We start from the raw sequence: 19,121 nt of genomic DNA on the forward strand, positions 1-19,121 counted from the left end.
ATATGACATGTATGGTTTATTTGAACTGCAAAGGTAAAACACAAATTAAAATGATTACAACAGATGTGAGAATTTATAAGTGTGTTGAGAAGCACGCCAGGAATTTAGCAAACCTGCCTTAAAGCTTCTCTTTTGTTAAAAACAGCTGGTTTATAAGCACTTCTCATTGCAAGTGTAGAAAGATGGTTGGCGCATGTTGCATCCATGAGTGCACATTGTATTCTACCGAAACTCTGAGTTCATGTGGAGCAGCATTTCCCGTGAACCGAGCAGCTCTGAAACACTGAAAACACTGGATCATGAGCCGCTCGTGTGTAACAAAACAGAGTGCTGTGCTTTAGACTGGAACACCGCCTGCATATGTTTATTTAATTCAATTTCACTTTTTTCGATTTGATAATAGCCATGTCCCGGTTTTGGTTGTATTCCGTTTAATCGTGCAGTCCTAGACCTAACTGTATATGTTTTTTGCTTTCAGAACCGCTTCCATTTACAGATGATGACACGTACGCCCCCTTCAGGACTCTCGGAGCTGCTGTTGGCAGTGTTGCTAAAGGGAGGCTGGCAGGGCGGAGCGGCCATTCTTTGTCCGGGAGGTGGGAAAACGGGAATGCTGGAAGAGCTTAAACAGCGGGGCCATCTGGGCTTGAATGGAGCCCACTGGCACCTATGGGAGACCCTCAACCTGTCCAGACTGGAGGAAAACTTGAGTGAGGACAAGGTGATGAAGCTCCTCTCACAACTCCTCAGCAGGACTCCTTCTGCTCCGGCGTCTTCTGTGGTGCTTTTCGGCTCCGACCCTGAATGTACAGCCAGAGTGCTGCACAGCGCCCACCAGTTGAGCATTACGTTGCCACACATGCACTGGATCATGGGATATCCACTTAGTCTGGATTCTCTACACTCCATTGGCTCTCCCCCGGGTCTTCTGGCTTATGGGGAAGTGAATCGCAAGCCTCTGAACTTCTACATTAGAGATACCCTGCAGCTCATTGGCAGGGCTGTATATGCTGCGACCATGGTGAGACCAGACCTGGCTCTGATTCAGAACATGGTGAACTGCTTCGACAAGCCCAATAAACATGAGTTGCCCTCCTCTGGACAATACCTTGCCAGGTAAGCTTACAAGTATGACAGTTTAAAGCTAAGTAGCTTATTACAATGCTATTATTTAACTACATTTTATAACAGTGCCGCAATTTACAAACAGAGTACAATTTCAAGTAACAAGCCATTTTAGTTATAATGAGACATAAACAACAGTGATGTAGCATTTATCAATGCTACATCAATTTTGTTTATGTCACATTATAACTAATAAGCTACATTGTGAACAGATACCCGTCAAGGTACCTTGGTTCACGTTTCTGATTAGTGTGCAATTTTCATGTGACACATGTGCGGGTTATATGATCCCATGACCTTCAAGCCCAGTTATTCACAATAAAGCCAGAGACTGTGGCAGAATAGGACATTAGCGAAGAAAATAACTATGCATGGTTTGTTCATTAAAGTTTATGCCACTTTAAGAGTCAAATGTCATAGTTTACCGAAATATGTGCAGTCTACGCAGACTTAAAATGAAAGCACACATACTGCACAGGTACCCCCCATTTATCATGTTTCATATTTCTGATTAGTGTGATATTTTTTGACAAGCGTGTGGCTTATGAGAACCCATTGCATTCTAGCCCAGTAATTCACAATAAAGCTGACGATTGTATCAGAATAGGACATTAGCAAATAAAATATCAATGTATGGTTTATTTATTAAAGTTTATGCCACTTTAAGAGCCTAATGTCATAGTTTACAGAAATATGTGCAGTCAATGCAGACTGAAAATGAAAGCACACATATTGCACAGGTAACACCCATTTATCATGTTTCATATTTCTGATTAGTGTGAAATTTGACAAGCTTGTGGCTTGTGTGAATCCACTGTATTCAAGCCCAGTTATTTACAATAAAGCTGGAGACTGTATCACAATAGGACATTAGCGAAAGAAACATCTATGCATGGTCTTATTTATTTAAATGTCTTAGAGAGTCAAATGCCATAATGTGTGCAGCCTATTCATATTGAAAATTAAAGCACACATTTTTCACTCCATTTACCATCTTTCACATTGCTGATTAATGTGGAATTTGCATGTGACGTGTGGCTTATGGATCCCTGGCCTTCAAACACAATTAAATACAGGGCATCTGGAAATGTAAAATGTATGTGTCTCAAAGAGTCAAATATCATAGGTCACACTATTGTGTACACAGCCAAAATTAAAGCACTGTCATGATACATCAATTTAAGGATGCAGTGAGCAGACATATAATGCAGACATTTTTTGCTGCAAAATGTCACTGCTAATGGTTTGCATTTAATAAAGAGTTCTTTTTTTTATTTATAACTGTCATGTGAAACCCAGTACAAAGGTTTTTAATTTCATACAATCTTCTAAAGATTCTTCTTTCACTTTCACTTTATCGATTTTGACATAAAGTATATAATTTGATTTTTTTAAACAGTAAATTATTCAAACAGTAAATTATTCAAATGATTTTCAGTGTTTTTTTTTTAGTTGTATTCTTATTAACTATTTATTAAGTGTTGATTTATTGTAGCTTAACTGCTGTAGATTATTCGTATCTTGTTGCTTATTCAGCTACAGTTTTAAATTAACTTTACCAACACTGTCAATATTTAAAAAATGTTATGTTATCTTATCTTGTAATCAAGAATTTTGTTATATGATCACGTAGTGCAGTCATTTCAAGCTTTAAATTCACTTTTAGTCATTAGTGTTTGCAGAAATATTAAGCATGCTTTACATTAAGGGAATTATAAGGTAGTAAATACTCTCCAAGGACACTCTAATGGCTATATTAGTATTCCGGCTAAGTTATAGGAATATTTTGTCTCGGCCACAGTATGCCCTCATATCTTAAAGTTATCTTCCTGATGGTGCCAGCGGAGACTTTAAAATGCAATTAACTGACTCAGGGGTGATTTCCATACATTTATACCACCTTAATCATCACCATATCCTTGTGTGTATTTACATGAACTGTCAAGTTATCCGTTACACGATGCATTCGAATTAATGTGGAAGCCATTTGTGTCACTTCTGCGTCCTCTTCACTGACTGACCTCCATAAACAGGACTGAAACCTTTCTGCATTCAGGTCGCCAGGCTCTTTCTTCATCTTCAATGCCAGTGTCCGGGGTCATTGTCAAGAGCTCACAGCACCTGCTGTCCACTGCCTCTCAGCTTGATGCATTGTGTTTGTGAAAGAGGCTGAGAGGCTGGTCTATTAGTATCACAGAATACAGAGATAGTTGTGTAGATCCTGAGGGACTAAATATTTACAATTTCTCATTCAGGATAAAAATACAGAAGGAATTATTATTATTATTATTATTATTATTATTATTATTATTATTATTATTATTATTACATTTATTTGGATATATATTGATGTTTGAAAGTTAGTACTAAGAATTAGAGTTTTGATGGTCCACCTCAAAAAAATGATGGTGTATGTATATGACTGGAAAACAAAAAGTTTTCTTGGAGTCCCTCTGCAAACTATTGGAGAACTCTTATCACTGAGGGCTGGAAGAAGCCTTACCTATCTGCTTACTTCCACAAACTATAATTTTTTTTTTTTTTTAGTGGTAAAAAAAGAGCAAAGCACTTTCAGATGTAAGATTAAAGTGCCACTGTTATATGAGTCTTGCTCAGATAAGTAAACTAGAAAAAAAAAAAGTGTGACAGTGGACCCCTGAGATTTTCCACTGGATTGAGAGCAGTGATATAATCTTTAATATTCACCACAGAGCGTGAGACACCCCCCCCCCCCCCCCCTACCCCATATTAACAAATGTATTTGCTCTGAGAAATGAGAAGCACTTGAGTAATAGGTCTAAACACATTCCATGTGAGTGTCTGAAAACAACACAACACACACTGATTGTTGTTCCTCTGCTGTGCTAATGCTTTCTGAACATTTAATAATAGTCAAACAGAAAGAAATCTCAGTAGGGAAATCAGCTTTGTTGCAATTGCTAACACATTATCTCCTGTCTTTTAACTTCTGCCTTCACACCAGATCAAGTGTTCTCAACGGGTCAAACTCAGGGCTATCAGGAGGAATGAATGATCCAGGCAATCAATTTTTTCTGCTTTCATTTTCTCTGTTCTGCTCTGTTTTAATGGAAGTGTGCGGTTATGGTCACACAGAGTGCGTATCATTTACGGCCTCATTTAGCCACACATCACAAGCCCTCTTTCACTTGGGATTTTCACCTTCCCTCTGTGACCCAGACATTGCCCAGCAGCCCTTTGACTACTTTACATCCCAAACTGATTTATTGACAAAAATCGATCATTGAACTAATTCATGACATATATTCTGCCATAAAAGCAGTGTGGCTAGGCTGTGTAAGAAATCACAGTTATTAGTTCTATGCAGAACAGCATAAGAGTATAATATCCAGAGTAGCATAGAGGGTTATTAACCTATAAACCATGCTCTGTTTATTTATTTGTTTAGTTTGTTTACTACTCTCTGATGGATGTTCACAGAACTGATATGGTGGCAGCTCATCAGTTAAACACTAGGGCTGTCAAAGGTCATATATTGGTTCAAGGGATTTAGTGTGATTCAGGTTACTTGGGTCACAATCCTTCTCTTCTGTCCATATGCCTTTGAAGAAAGCCTTGAACTTCAGTGTGATCTATATTTCCTTCTGTTCTTATTCTTTTCTCCTGCTGTGAATATACACATAGCTGGCGCTCTTGAATAAGAAATTATTATTTAAATCTTGGCAGACACACCGTGCACTAAATTTTTATTTCTGAGGGCACTAAGTGACAATGGTGGCACTTCTTTCTATGACAGTGAGACAAGATCGTATAGAGGTGTAATTTTCATTTAATATGCAAGGGGACTTATATCTTTTTTTATTTTTTTAAGCAAGAATGAAGCAAGATCCTTCTTTATTGATGACCATATTGTTGCTTCATGGATTTAGCGTTCTACATATTCTGTCACTCATACAGTGAGGGATTTAAAACATCAGTTACACCAAAATGGTAAACTGCACCTGACGTCTGCATTTGTAAGCACGTATTGTGAATCAGAGGCTGTTTTCTGTGTTTATTGAACAAACATGTGCTGCTTCTGCTGCTCTGCGATTGACAGAGCAAATAACATTTTCACACAAGGCTGGAATTTTTAACTCTTTGCTGATCTTGTTTTGATAAATGTAATTTATTTATTTATTTTTGTAAATTCTTAGTTTTAAGATCAAAGCTCTGCTATTTGTATTGTGGTGGGGAAAACCACCTACCAATATAATGAGAGCCCAATACAATGATGATTGAGAGATATCCAAATAAACGCTCCTCAAAAGCCTGCTGCTTGATTCTCACATTTTAACATTATTAAAAAATAATAACAATAAATGATGTATGGATAATCAAGTAAACATAAGTTGTTTCAGTCTAGTAAATGTTTATCTTGAAATATTACTAACTATAAATGTGGTTATTATATTTAATAATAAAAAAATAAAAATACCGCAACCTTTAGATTTATGATAAAAGGCCTTACTAGAAAAGTATGAACTATCAGTCAGAGTGCAGAAGGCATGTGCAGTAATAGATTGCATATATAAAGTTTTTCATACAATTTTAAACATGTTGACAATTTAAAGGCCTTAGAAATGTGTATTTCAAATATGAAAGAGTAGGCTTTATAGGGTTAATTATCAAAGGTAAAACTAGCTTTGTCATATTTGATATGATACTAACGCAGTCAGCATCACTGGAATTACTGTTCTTAATCCATATAAACCATTTAAAATAAACCATCAATAATCAATAACTATATAAACTTAAATAACTAAAATTGCTTTTCATTTTTTACTCCTTGCTCTATTTCCTGTCTAGTATCACTTTTGTATACTGCTTTTATTCCTTTCACTTGTTTTCATTAGTTATCTCCCTTGGCTCAGGTGTAGGATTCCGTTTCGCTAGAGATTCAGCAGAATTTTTTGCTCTGTCATCTCATCACTGTCTTTGCTTTTGCTGGATGCATATATATTCCCCTCATAATGGCCATGTCGTTGCTGTGCTCAGGTTTTTGTCGAACACTTCTTTCACGGGGCTGACAGGCCCGGTGCGAGTGCAGCGCTCCCTCTCCAGGGTCCTTACCTCCCAGCGCTTCCATATATGGAGTCTACAGCGAGACCCTCTGGGCCAGCCAAGTTGGGTGACCGTGGCAAGCTGGCAGTCGAGCCATCTGGAAATGGAAGAACAGGGCTTGTGGCCAGGCATGAACCAACACCACTGGGAGGACGGCCCAGAGATCAGGCCCGGCGGCCGCTGGCAAGCAGGACTCCCAGTTGCAGGTAGCAGATTGCGGGTCGTGACCTTGGTCGAGCACCCGTTTGTGTTCACACGGGAGGTGGACGAGGAGGGCCAATGTCCGGCAGGTCAACTGTGCCTTGACCCTCAAACCAACAGCTCAGAAGTCCTCAACCAGCTGTTCAGAGAGCTGGAGCAAACCAACAGCAGTTCATTGCCAAATGACATGCGGAAATGCTGCTATGGATACTGCATCGACCTGCTGGAGAAGTTAGCTGAGGACATGCACTTCCAGTATGACCTTTACATCGTAGGCGATGGAAAGTACGGGGCATGGAAAGGAGGTAGATGGACTGGGTTGGTGGGCGACCTGCTCAGTGGCAAGGCGGATATGGCCGTCACCAGCTTTAGCATCAACTCTGCTCGAAGCCGAGTGATAGACTTTACCAGCCCCTTCTTCTCCACCAGTCTTGGGATCCTGGTGCGCAGCAAGGACACGGCTGCACCCATCGGTGCCTTCATGTGGCCGCTTCACTGGTCCATGTGGGTGGGCATCTTTGTGGCACTACATATCACTGCTCTTTTCATCACCCTTTACGAGTGGAACAGTCCGTTTGGCATGACTCCACATGGACGTAACCGCATCAGGGTCTTTTCTTATTCATCTGCACTGAACCTCTGCTATGCCATCCTGTTCGGCCGGACCGTTTCCAGTAAAACTCCGAAGTGCTGGACCGGCCGCTTCCTCATGAACCTTTGGGCCATATTTTGCCTGCTGGTTCTGTCCAGTTACACAGCCAATCTAGCAGCTGTCATGGTGGGGGAGAAGACCTTTGAGGAGGTGTCAGGGATTCATGATGTCAAGGTAAAACACTGCATTTCATCCTGAATTACTGACATTTTTATCTTTTGCTGTAGAGTGGCAGTAGGAAATATCAGTTTACATTTCCAAGCATATATTTTGCCATTAATTATCAAGTGAGATTGTTGTATATATATGGAGTATGACAACAAAGATCTAATTTCACCATCATTCATTCCGTCTGGGATGACATGAAAAATTTAGTAAATAAAATAAACGGAGACAAACTAAATCCAGAAGAACTGTGAAATGTCTCCTAGAAGCCTTCCTGCAAAGCTACCTAAAAAAACTATGTGCAAGTGTACCAAGGACAAAAGCTGTTAAAAAAACAAAGGGTGGCCACACAAAATGTTTATTTGATTTAGTCAATAGAAGCAGCATTTACAGCACTTTACAGCATTTTTACACAAGTGCCTAAAACATTTCACATTACTGTAGATTTGCAGGTAAAATTATACATTTTTTTGAAAATACTGTAAAAACTGTAATATTGTAAAATATAATTTAAAATAACTTTCCTTTTTAAATGTAATTTTTTTTTCAGGATTCTTTGATGAATAGAAAGTGCATAAGAACAGAATGGTTTAGAAAACTATGGTAGTACCATGGAACTTTTCTGAACTTTTTTTTTTTCATTTTTTAAGTGCTGGGATTATGTTTTTAAACTTTTCTCACACAATCGGTTCATGTTTCATTGCTCTTTTCAAGCTCCATCACTCGTCTCTGGGGTTTCGCTTCGGCACAGTTCGAGAGAGCAGTGCTGAGGACTATGTGAAAAAGAGCTTTCCCGAGATGCACGAGTACATGAAGCGCTTCAACAAGCCCACCACTCCGGATGGAGTCTCTACACTCAAGTAAGTGTTTAGACCCAAGAGAGAAACAAAAGATAACAGGCTCTTGAACATACAAGTGGTGGAAAGTCCAGTGGAAAGATAACGGTAAAAAAAAAAAGAAAAACACACGGAGAGAGAAATACAGTAGGTTAATCTAATGAAATGATCAAACTGTTTTTTTATTTTGAATGAAAAGCACTTGTTTATATTTCATTTGCATATATTTTACATAATTAGCATATTATAAAACATTGTTCATCTAATAGGAGATGGAATGGGGGATTGTGGTTTTACTGAGGGGATGCTTTTTGTCATTTATTTTTCAACAAAGGGGATGACATGCCCCCTCAATTCGAGCATGAGCATGACATGAAGAAAACAAATTAAGCTTTAACAGGAGATAGGCATCTTGAAATAAGCCTGAAGAGAACTAGAGCTCAGTAATTGCAGAGTGCTGCTGAAGACACAGACAACAAGCAGCCCAAAGGCTGCAAGCACATACTACAACAATAAACAGGGTCACAATAAGAGGCCAAAAATCAGTTTTCACCCTTAAGAGCTGTTGACACCACTGTGGATCTGTTTTGTATGATGCAGTCAATATTATTCCTCTTTCATGAGGAATTATGCGCACCATCCAGCTCACTCGATTCAAACAAACGGAGTCGACAACAACAAGTGTCTGCTCTCCAGGCTTTCTGTCTCGATTTCCATTCATCCCTGAAAGAACAGGGACTGCTGCAGACTCCAAGCTGAGAAGAGAGGCAGTCACTCTCAAGTCAAGCCTTCTAAACTTGCTGAATGAGGCCAAAGGTTTTCTTCTGAGACAACAGATAACTCCCCGGCAAGCTTTCGCTCACAGGCTTGTGCAAGCACACACACACAGCGATTCATCCTCAGATTCAGGCTCCCACATAGTGCGTGTTTTGCTTTGGACTTCCTGTCTTTGATGATTGACAGCGGTTTTCTTCCATGTCAGAAATCCTTCTGTTCTATTCACAGGAGACACCTTGCATGGTCAGCATTTTTAGAGTTGTGATTACAGCCATAGATAGGAGCCATCCCTGGGGGTGAGATTTTGTAGGACACGCATCCGGACAGTCCCCCCCACCCCCGGCAAAATAAGTTGCATAAGAGTCTTAGTTTAATCCTGCAACAATTTTCCTTCACTTTATTTTCTGTCACACTTAAGGTAAAATGGAGGTCAGCCTCACACTAGACATTGAGAATTCAATTTCTTCAGAGATAAACAACAAACAGGATATGATGTCACGCTCTATGGCTTTTATTTTTTTTATAAATAATAAATCACAGGTCACAGTTCACCAAACTTGAGTTCCCGTTTGCAGAAAAATGTTCAATATTTTTTACCACGTTTTGTTACTGATTTTTTTTTTTTTTTTTTTTTGGGATGATGTAACACATGCAGAATTCTTGTAATTGTCTTCACTGAACATTATTATTAGCCACTGTTATTAGCCAAAAGCAGTCCTTATTGATAGCTTAGACTATAAACCTCTTTATGGAAACAATCTTTGCAATGTAAGAGACAAAATACTAGAGCAAACTAACCTTTCTATTCAGTAAATCTGACTAAATATAGATTTAAGCAGTTTATAGCTACAGGGTTTGGGTTTGGTTCAGGCTTATTGTAATCAACTTTTAAAGTAATTTAAAGTCAGTATAAAAATTAGCATAAGTTTGGCAGGTGGTTTCTGTTTTGTTTATCTCTGACAATCTTCTTCTGTATGTTGAAGGATAGATCCCCCTCAGCTGGATGCCTTTATCATGGATAAAGCTTTGCTGGATTACGAGGTGTCCATAGATGCAGACTGCAAACTCCTGACTGTAGGAAAACCGTTTGCTATTGAAGGTAAGGACCCCTGTGCCACCGAGACATATAGCTGTCTTTCAGGAGTCTATCACCTCTGGCCATGCCAAAGTTGTTCTTTGAAAGGGCACAGGATTTTTCTAACACTTTCTACAGATACACTATTAGAATTCACCCACACATTAAGATCCATCCATGAATTCACCTTAAGGCTGTTGTAATTACCCTCCAAATCGAAGCAAGTCAAGTTTGACATATGTCATTTCAAATGAGAAAGCTATTACGGGGTGTAGATGGGTTTCATGGCAGTCACTCAGGCATGTCAGCACCTCTCATCCGGATGTTATCTCCTGCTGCATGCATAGGAGTTTTCCCTGCTATCTGCCAAAAGCTTCCCTTATGCCTTTGAGACAGCTTTTTATTAGATAGATGATCAAGGCTAAACCATCGCTATCATGTCTGATGGCCTGAAATGGACAGCCCTGTCAGGGTCTATAAAACCTGTGAATGGCTAGGTGCATAATCAAACCATGCAGGTGAAAAACGTGCATCTAAGGTTGTCAAAATAAAAAGTGTGTTCAGTAGAATATTAGTTTTTGCTACGGAATTGGTCATGTGAATTGTGAAATTTCACTGGGATCAACTACTGAATTACTACGGAACTGGTATCTTTTTTTTATTATTATTATTTTTCCCAATTTTGGGGGAACTTGTTACTCATGACTTGGTACTGAATTCTGGTACTTTTGACTTTCCTCACAAGCATCAGTTCAATTCACAGGCTTTGCTCAAATTGAAAGAACACCCTTCAGTAGAAACCATCTATTCAGAGAGGACCGTGTCCTTTTAACACTGCTGGAAAATCCCTTATTGTATTCGTTTACACAGCACACTTTATGACTGCCTGGATCCACTACATTAAGAATATTCCAGCAGCTCGTCGGTGGAATCGTCTTCAAAGAGTTCAACAGCACACATTTATTGGTTGTAGAGGACTGAGTAAAATATGGTGGCACAACTCAGTAGGGGAGGACAGAAGTTTATCAGGATGCAAGGGATGTTGTGCCACGTGCTGAAAGGAGGGGAGGGATTGCTTGCCTGGAGTGATGTGTGGGTTTGCTGGTGAGGGGAGAGCTTTGATGAAATTTGTGCATGTCAGAGTTACACTCGTATCTCTCTGGCTGCCTGGCTGCAGAGACGCCGTAATGACAGATGCTCTGTCCACAGAGAACTGGCACAGGGTGCCAAAGATTCATGATTGTTCCTTCTCAAGGCTCTCTGACAAATCAAAAAACAGAGGTATCAATTCAAAATAGAATGTGGATAGTCTCTTTAACAAAATCCCACAGCATTCATTGAACCAGCTCAGCTGTATGTGTAAAGCTGTTTTGATATTCTAGTCAAAGACAGATAAATGTTTGTCTAAAAGAACATGATCAAACATTTATGTCAGCGTATTGTTACTTTTTAATATTAGCAGTACTGAAGTTAATGGGTTACAGTAAAGTTCAGTTTGTTAATATTATTTAATGCATTAGTTTTTTTTTTTAAAAGTGCACTTAATTTTGCTAAATATGCATGTAAATGCACTTCAAATCTTTAAAGTACATTTAGAAAAAAAAAACTGTACTGGCAAATAATGGAATGGTGCACCCCAAAATACAAATTTGCTGAAAATTCACTCCATCCAATATACAGGCCACCCAAGTATATGAGTTTCTTTATCAGAGCAGGTTTAGAGAGATTTAGCATTACATCACTCACCAATGGATCCTCTGCGGTAAATGGGTGCCGTCAGAATAATAGTATAAACAGCTGATCACAAATAGTCCTTGCAACTCCAGTCCATCAATTAATGCCTTGTGACGTAAATCGATGCATGTTTGTAATAAACTAATCCATGATTTGGGTGTTTTAATTTAAAACTGTTGCTTCTGAACAGAACACAAGTCAACAATCCATAATATTAATACTCCTCCAGTTAAAATGAATCTTCCTCCAGTGTTCCTCCAGACATCAAATGTTGTCCTTTAACATCAAAATCCACCAAAATATTTGTTTAGAATGGTTCTGGACTGTTTTCACTTGAAAACAGTGCTTTATCTGTGCACATTTCTCTCCTGATTCATACAAGATTACCTTTTCAGTGGCAAAAATCGATATTATGGATAGAAGACTCATTTTAGCCAAAAGCACCAGATTGAAGTTAAAAGTGTCTTGATGAATTAATTTCAAACAAGCATGTTATTTCACAATATGTTAATTGATGGACTGGAGTCACATGGATTACTTGTAGATTATCGTGATGTTGTTTTTATCAGCTATTTGGACTCTCATTCTGACGGCACCCATTCACTGCAGATGATCCATTGGTGAGCAAGTGATGTACTGCTACTGTATATTTCTTTAATAAGTCTGTTCTCAGGAAGAAACAAAGTTATGTACATCTTGGATGTCCTGGGGGTAACTCCTCAGTCGTTTAAAATTGTTGGTTGAACCTTTTAGTACATTTCTTAATAATGTCAAATTAAAAGATTATCTTTATAGAAAATTGAAATCATCATGTTTTAATAATCTTTTAAGCTTTAAAGAAGTACACTTATTTTCAGGTGCTGATTAACATACTAAATAACATGTTTGTTCCTTCTCAAGGTTCTCTGACATATCAACAATAGAAGAATCAGTTCACACTAGAATGTGTTTTTTTTTTTTTTTTTTTTACAAAACCCCACAGTGTGCAGTGGTCTAGCTGAGCTGTATGTGTAAAGTTGTTGTTTTGTTATTGTTTGTGCTTTCAGGTTATGGGATCGGGCTGCCCCAGAACTCCCCTCTCACTCGCAACGTGTCTGAATATGTCAGCCGTTACAAGTCTGAAGGTTACATGGACATACTGCACGACAAGTGGTATAAAGTAGTTCCCTGTGGAAAGAGGGTTTTTGCTGTGACAGAGGTGAGCCATCAAAAAAGAAAGAGCGTTTCAGAATATGTGTGCGTGTGTGTTTTTGTTCACAGGCGAGTGAGCGGCTTCTGTTCCTCTTTGAGCACTTTTCCCCCTGAAAAATCCTTTTGTATGGAATTACTGTCTCCTGCAGTTTAAAAGCCATTCTTTCAGAGCGACGTCGGCCAACCACAATCCATTTTCATTCCTGAGGGTTTCATGTCAGCCGTAACGCCCCGCACACCTGAGGCTGAGTAGCAGCCGCCAGTGCACTCCATCAATGAAGCCTCAGTCAGTAACCTCCCAGGAGTTGTAGCGCTCCTGTAAGACATTGTCTCGGACAGTCTGGCTTCATTACCTAGCTGTGGTTATGAGTGGGGTACTTCATGAGCACAAGAAATGACATTTGTTTTCGGCCTGTGTGCCAGCTGGAACTCATCTCACGTTCTTCCTCTCTCTTGCTCCAGAGCCAAGCTGTCCTGTCAGCACAGACACCACACTGTAAAACCACTACTATGCTGTGCAATAAATTCTCCAAACAAGCAGACAGGATCGACCGTGAGGTCCTCACAGTCACTCGTCCCCTTTGAATGTTTATTCTAGAGCCGTTTATAGCAGGCGCTTCGAATGCAAAAGCATTTTATCTCCTTAGTGTAATTCAGTCTTAATTAAATTTGTCAGAATTCTTCAAACGGCATCTTGGTTTGTTGCCAGATACAAAGATGCAGGGTTGAAAGTGATGGGGAATAGCAGAGATCCAACATTAAGTGCTGCATTTGGCGTGCTCTCAAAATAAATGAATAAATAAATTATGAATAAACAAATGCCAGAATTTGTTCCTTAATATTACTTTGTTGTTCACAGCTAAAGCACTTCTTTGGATTTTATGCAGTGTATAAAGCCAAAGACAAATACATGTTTGTCTAAAAGAGTAGTTTTGAACCTTTTTGTGTTTAATATATACATATATATATATATATATATATATATATATATATATATATATATATATATATATATATATATATATAGTTAGCTAATGTTAGCAAATAAAACCTTATTATAAATTGTTTCCATTATTTCCTTTATGAGTAAAGTATGCTAAAGTGTATTTCTGTTTCACGAGGGTCATTAGACTAACAATTAGCATCATTACAAATGTAATTAAGTAAATTATTTATAAATGTATTCACATGCAGGTATTTTTAATACAAGTGTGTATGTTAGTAATATGTAAGATACTTAATATAAAGTTGGTCCACCTAGATTAATGATCATTTATGAATAGACTCTTGTTCTTTGTTAATTCGTGTGTGTTCAAATACATAATAATTCATATGTGTTCAACACAAATAATAAATTCATGAAAATTATTGAAATGTTAAACATGAATTGATGTTTATATAAATAAACATTAACCAAAATGAATAAATCCTAATCTAAACAAATAACATCTAACTACATCAACGTATATAAAAAAAAAAAAAATACTTACTCTCATTATCCTCTATTCCTAGCTTTTACTATTTTGAATGATGATGGAAATCTTGTGTATCTGGCACTTCTTGTGTTTATTCCAATGCCCTCCTATGTTGAATCACTTGTACTATTGCACAAGTGAGCATTTCTTCTGGCCAGTAGCATGCATGCATGCAAGTGCATTTAACCACTATCCCCTTCTATAACGCTATCTTGAAATCTGACATCATGATGCAGGACTGCAGCCAATCCTGTTATGTGTTAAGAATAAACACACTCACAGAAGTGGTAGCAGGACTTTGATGGATTGAACATGGGACTGTAGTCCCATTGTCTGCAATGTTAGATGATCAATGAGTCTCTTATATTGAGACAAATATAAGAGACAGGAAGTGGAATATTTTCCCCTTTACTTCAAGTCAGGATGACTTTCATTTCAATTATAACAGCAATACTTTATAAAATTGTGATTAGTTCAAGCCAGCAGGACACATTCTCCCTCCAGATCAAAGCAATAGCAAGGAATGATGGATTCCTTTGTGTATGATGGGGCTTCTAACACCCGAGGGGAAGATAAAGTTGGGTCAGGCATTGGAAGGTCAATGATACCTGGAGAGAACTAAACGTTAAGATTCACATAAGAAGACGTAAGAAACAAGCACTTCTGAAACATCTGTTATAATATGAAATGACGTATTGGCAATTTCTAGGTTGCTATATATACTGTATATATATATATATATATATATATAATCAGAAAACTGCCCTCAACATATAGCCAAAAACATTGCTTGTTCTAATCTGTATATCTATAGTAAATAATAAACAAATAATGGATATATATATATATATATATATATATATATATATATATATATATATATATATATATATATCTCATTGGAAAAAAATTGTATTTTTTAAATACAGTAAAAGCATTAATACTGAGAAATAGTACTCAATTTAAAATAACTGTATTGTATATGAATATATTTTGAAATTAAATATATTGCTGTAATGCAACGCTGAATTTTTAGCAGGCTTTAAAGTCACATGATGCCTCAGAAATCATCATAATATGTTGATTTGGAGTTGAAAATAGTTATGCAGTATTATGCTGTATTACACTGTGATCTTCTCTTGTGTGTTTTTATTTATTGTTGTTCATGTGTGTGCAGACTCTGCAGATGGGTATCCAGCATTTTTCGGGGCTGTTTGTGCTGTTATGTGTGGGGGTGGCAGGTGCTTTACTCACCCTCCTGGGAGAACACACTTTCTTCAGATTCATCCTGCCTCAGCTCCGCCACCAGCAGAGATTCAAATACTGGCTCCACACCAGTCAGGTGAGCACCTGCCTCCAAATGCTACAGCCTCCAAATGACTAACATGGTTAAATAATCTTCATAAACAGATCAGTGTATAAAGGCTGATAACACTAAAGTAGTGACTATTAACTAAATGAATTACTTTTTCACTCTTATCTCTTTTAAATCTTATTCAAGAAAGCATGTTGCCATCATAAACACAGGTGCATCTGCTCCCTCTAGTGTTAGGAAGCTGAAAGCACAAGTCATTAGGCTAAATGTGGTAGGAGTATCCTGTATTTGATTATGTATATTATACTGCATATGACTGTTGTTCTGAGTCATTTTTGTATTTCTACAGAAAATCCACCGTGCATTAAATATGGGTTGTGATGATGAGAGGAAATCAGAGTTTGAGAGTAGTGACAGATGGTAAGTTAGGATTATTGTGTAATAATTACCAAACTATCATAAAAGTGCAATGGAATGTTGTAATTCTCCTCATTGAAGTTTAGACTTATGTCGTTGTGTTTATTATTTGGTTCTCTGGAATGGGTCTATTCTGATGGCTAGTTAGCGGCATGCTTTGGTCAAATATTTCTGTATAATGAACACTAATCTATATAATTGTTCATTGTCACAGGCAAACAATCTACAATAATATGTAATTGTGCTAGTCGTGTGCCTCTCATATCATTCAATTAACCCTTAATACATTCTTAAATAATTTCATTAAGATACATTTATTTTCATTTATTTATGTGCTAAGTGGCCATTTAACCCTGTAAAGACCTGAAGTAATAGTCAGAAAATATACATTTTTATTGAAACTTTAGACAAAATATGTTTTGGAGTTTGAATATGTTTGCATATGTTTTGTTGTTGTTGTTGTTTTATTATTACATTTGATCAGGCTATATACTACTATATAATACAAAAAAAATTTTTTTACATTTATTTTATGAATATCTGGACATATTTCACAGCTAAAAGACATGGGTACAAACTAAAGAGGGGCTTTTGTAAAATGATATTAAAAATATACTTTAATTTCTTTACTTAAAAAAAAAAGAGTAAAAACTATCAAACAATCAACAGAAGGCATGTAATAGATGTGCAAAATGTGCAAAATCATTTTCTCAGCAAAGTTTTGATCATGTTGATCATGTAATTTAGAGACCTTGGAATTTTACATATCACATATGATAGAGTAAGCTTTATGGGGTTAAGTTGTATGATGTACAGTTAGCCAGTCACATAATAGACTGTCACAGGATCACCTCGTCACTCTTTATTTTGAGGTCATGGCCAGCTGACTGTACACCATAATTTGCATACTGTGTATAATAAAAAAATATATATTGTTTTTAACTTTGAACTAATGTGTGCTATTAGTTGTTTTTTTTTAAATACCCCTAAGAAAGAAATTATAACACAGAGGACAAAAAATCAATATTGCACTCTCCAGTAAAAAGCGAGTAGATACTGTTTCATTAATGGCGTATTGAAGAGGCTCTGGGTTTCCATTGATTGTGGGATCTGTTTGTGAATTGCTATGTCCCTGTATCTTGTAAAACTGATTGCTGCTGTGTTTTCCTCTCAGTCCCACCTTGTGCCTGTCAGAGAACTGTAATCTCCACCGCCTGCCACCCTCCACCTCTTCTCCTCCACCCTCCACCTCCTCGACTTCCCCTTCCACTTCTACAACCAAGTGGAACAATCAGAGTGCCAAGGTCGGTCGAGAGAACAAAGAGCATAACAAGCGTGTCCACTTCAACTTGGAGACTCTCAACAGCTACCAACTCCAAGCTCCGCCCACTGGGTCAGAAAGGGGCAGGCGGGGGTTGGTGGGAAGCCCGCCCACCCAGTTGTGTTCCAACGGCGGTCCTAATCCCAGTCTCAGCCTGGTGCTCTCACCCCCGGCCTGTTCTGGACTCTCAACACCATGGGAAGAGGAGCTGCAGGAGCTTCAAGGGAGGATTGAGGAGTTTCGCGGCCAGCTCAGGGCCGCCCTGGCCAGGCGAGCCGAGCTCCAGCGGACCCTGGTCAGACAGCGGCTCGGTCAATCTCAAACAAGCTCAGAATCTAATTCTAGCACCACCACGATTACCACCACCAACACCCTGACCAAAGACATCAACAAGGGGAGGTGATGTACGGTATATGTCAGGAAATCACAAAGGCAGTGGCTATGAGGGGATACGGGACATCCTCTCACCTGAGAATTCACGCCACGCTGTTTTCCGCTTTCTCCTTTGTCAATGCTGAGTGCTGGAGTGATGCAGTGATGGATGAAACACTCTCTGATGGTGATTCAGCGTGTAATCCTGCAGTCTGGCTGACGTCTAGTTCCAGAGAGAAAGCATTTATCTGTGTGTGTGTGTGTGTGTGTGTGTGTGTGTGTTTGAAGCCAGGCAACTGGACAGAGAACAGACACTTAATGCCACCATTCACTGACAGCCGAGGTGAATATCTGCATCCACGGACGTCCAGCATGAAAATGGCTTCAGTGGGATTATTTAGTGGGATAAGCAACAATGTCTTGGACCGCAGGGCCATGGACCACCCATAGTCCGCTCAATGACCGCCTGATGCATATCACACACAAAAATAACATCTCCAGTTCTGATCTGATTGGCAGGTGTTTAGCAACTTCTGGGAATAAAGGCACAAAGGGATTTTTTTTATCAGTCTTCATTCAATTATCATTTCTGAGGAGGAAGTAATTGCTGGATTTGCAAACGTTTGGAAGGTTAATAACATCAGGGTTTGAGGCTTGAGGCACAAGTTAACTAGACATCCACGAGCAGAACTATATTCAAAGAATTTCATGCAGGAATTCAGAGTCTATCCACATTTTCTGCTATTTTGGTCAGAAATGAATTAAAATTACAGAATAAATAATTGAAACCCTGGCCACAAAGAAATAATCCCCACAAATTATTTACATTTTATTTCATTTCCATTCCCTCATTTTAGTTCAGTTGTGGCCAATGTGTACTAATTAGTTCTCTTATTTTAGTTAAAGTATGGCCACATTGTATGGCCACATTCCTCCCTCGTTTTAATTAATTTACGATTAACGAGAAAACTAATTAGTACAACATAGCTATGTTTTAACTACAACAAGCGAACCAATTAATAAGTCATGGCCACAATATCTTATTTTTTTCCTCTGTGGGTTATGTGCAGTGTAGATGTAGATTTATAACTATTAGTATGATATAATCTATTACAGATGAACGTGGTAAAAGACCATGTAAAAACAAAATGTACCGTGGTTGATTGTTTTACAGGTCAATCAGATAGACTCTTCTTGTCTGAATGGGCGGTTCTTTGCCAAAATAAGCTGCCATGGATCAAACTTTCAATTTGAAGTAAACCATTACTTGTCTTGCTGTGGTGTACTTTTTCCACACTTATAATGTTTGAATAAATATATAATTTGCTTGTGTGTTTTAATGGTGATAAAATATTATTCTGTTTGAGATGTTTGATCCTCAAA

At 38.2% G+C, this 19,121-nt stretch overlaps 1 protein-coding gene across 1 annotated transcript in view; it reads left to right on the forward strand.

Annotated features, from left to right (window-relative positions):
• LOC113117310 (glutamate receptor ionotropic, NMDA 3B-like) overlaps positions 1-19,121 on the forward strand; it is a 34,566-nt gene extending 15,445 nt beyond the window's left edge. The window contains exons 2-9 of the mRNA XM_026285914.1: positions 479-1,116; positions 6,142-7,234; positions 7,940-8,085; positions 9,822-9,937; positions 12,694-12,845; positions 15,491-15,655; positions 15,978-16,048; positions 17,220-19,121. Coding sequence (XP_026141699.1) covers positions 479-1,116; positions 6,142-7,234; positions 7,940-8,085; positions 9,822-9,937; positions 12,694-12,845; positions 15,491-15,655; positions 15,978-16,048; positions 17,220-17,769 — 2,931 coding nt within the window. The 3' untranslated portion in view covers positions 17,770-19,121. The remainder of the gene's footprint in view (positions 1-478; positions 1,117-6,141; positions 7,235-7,939; positions 8,086-9,821; positions 9,938-12,693; positions 12,846-15,490; positions 15,656-15,977; positions 16,049-17,219) is intronic.

This window comes from Carassius auratus, chromosome 2 (assembly GCF_003368295.1).
Source record: "Carassius auratus strain Wakin chromosome 2, ASM336829v1, whole genome shotgun sequence".
Classification (NCBI taxonomy): domain Eukaryota; kingdom Metazoa; phylum Chordata; class Actinopteri; order Cypriniformes; family Cyprinidae; genus Carassius; species Carassius auratus.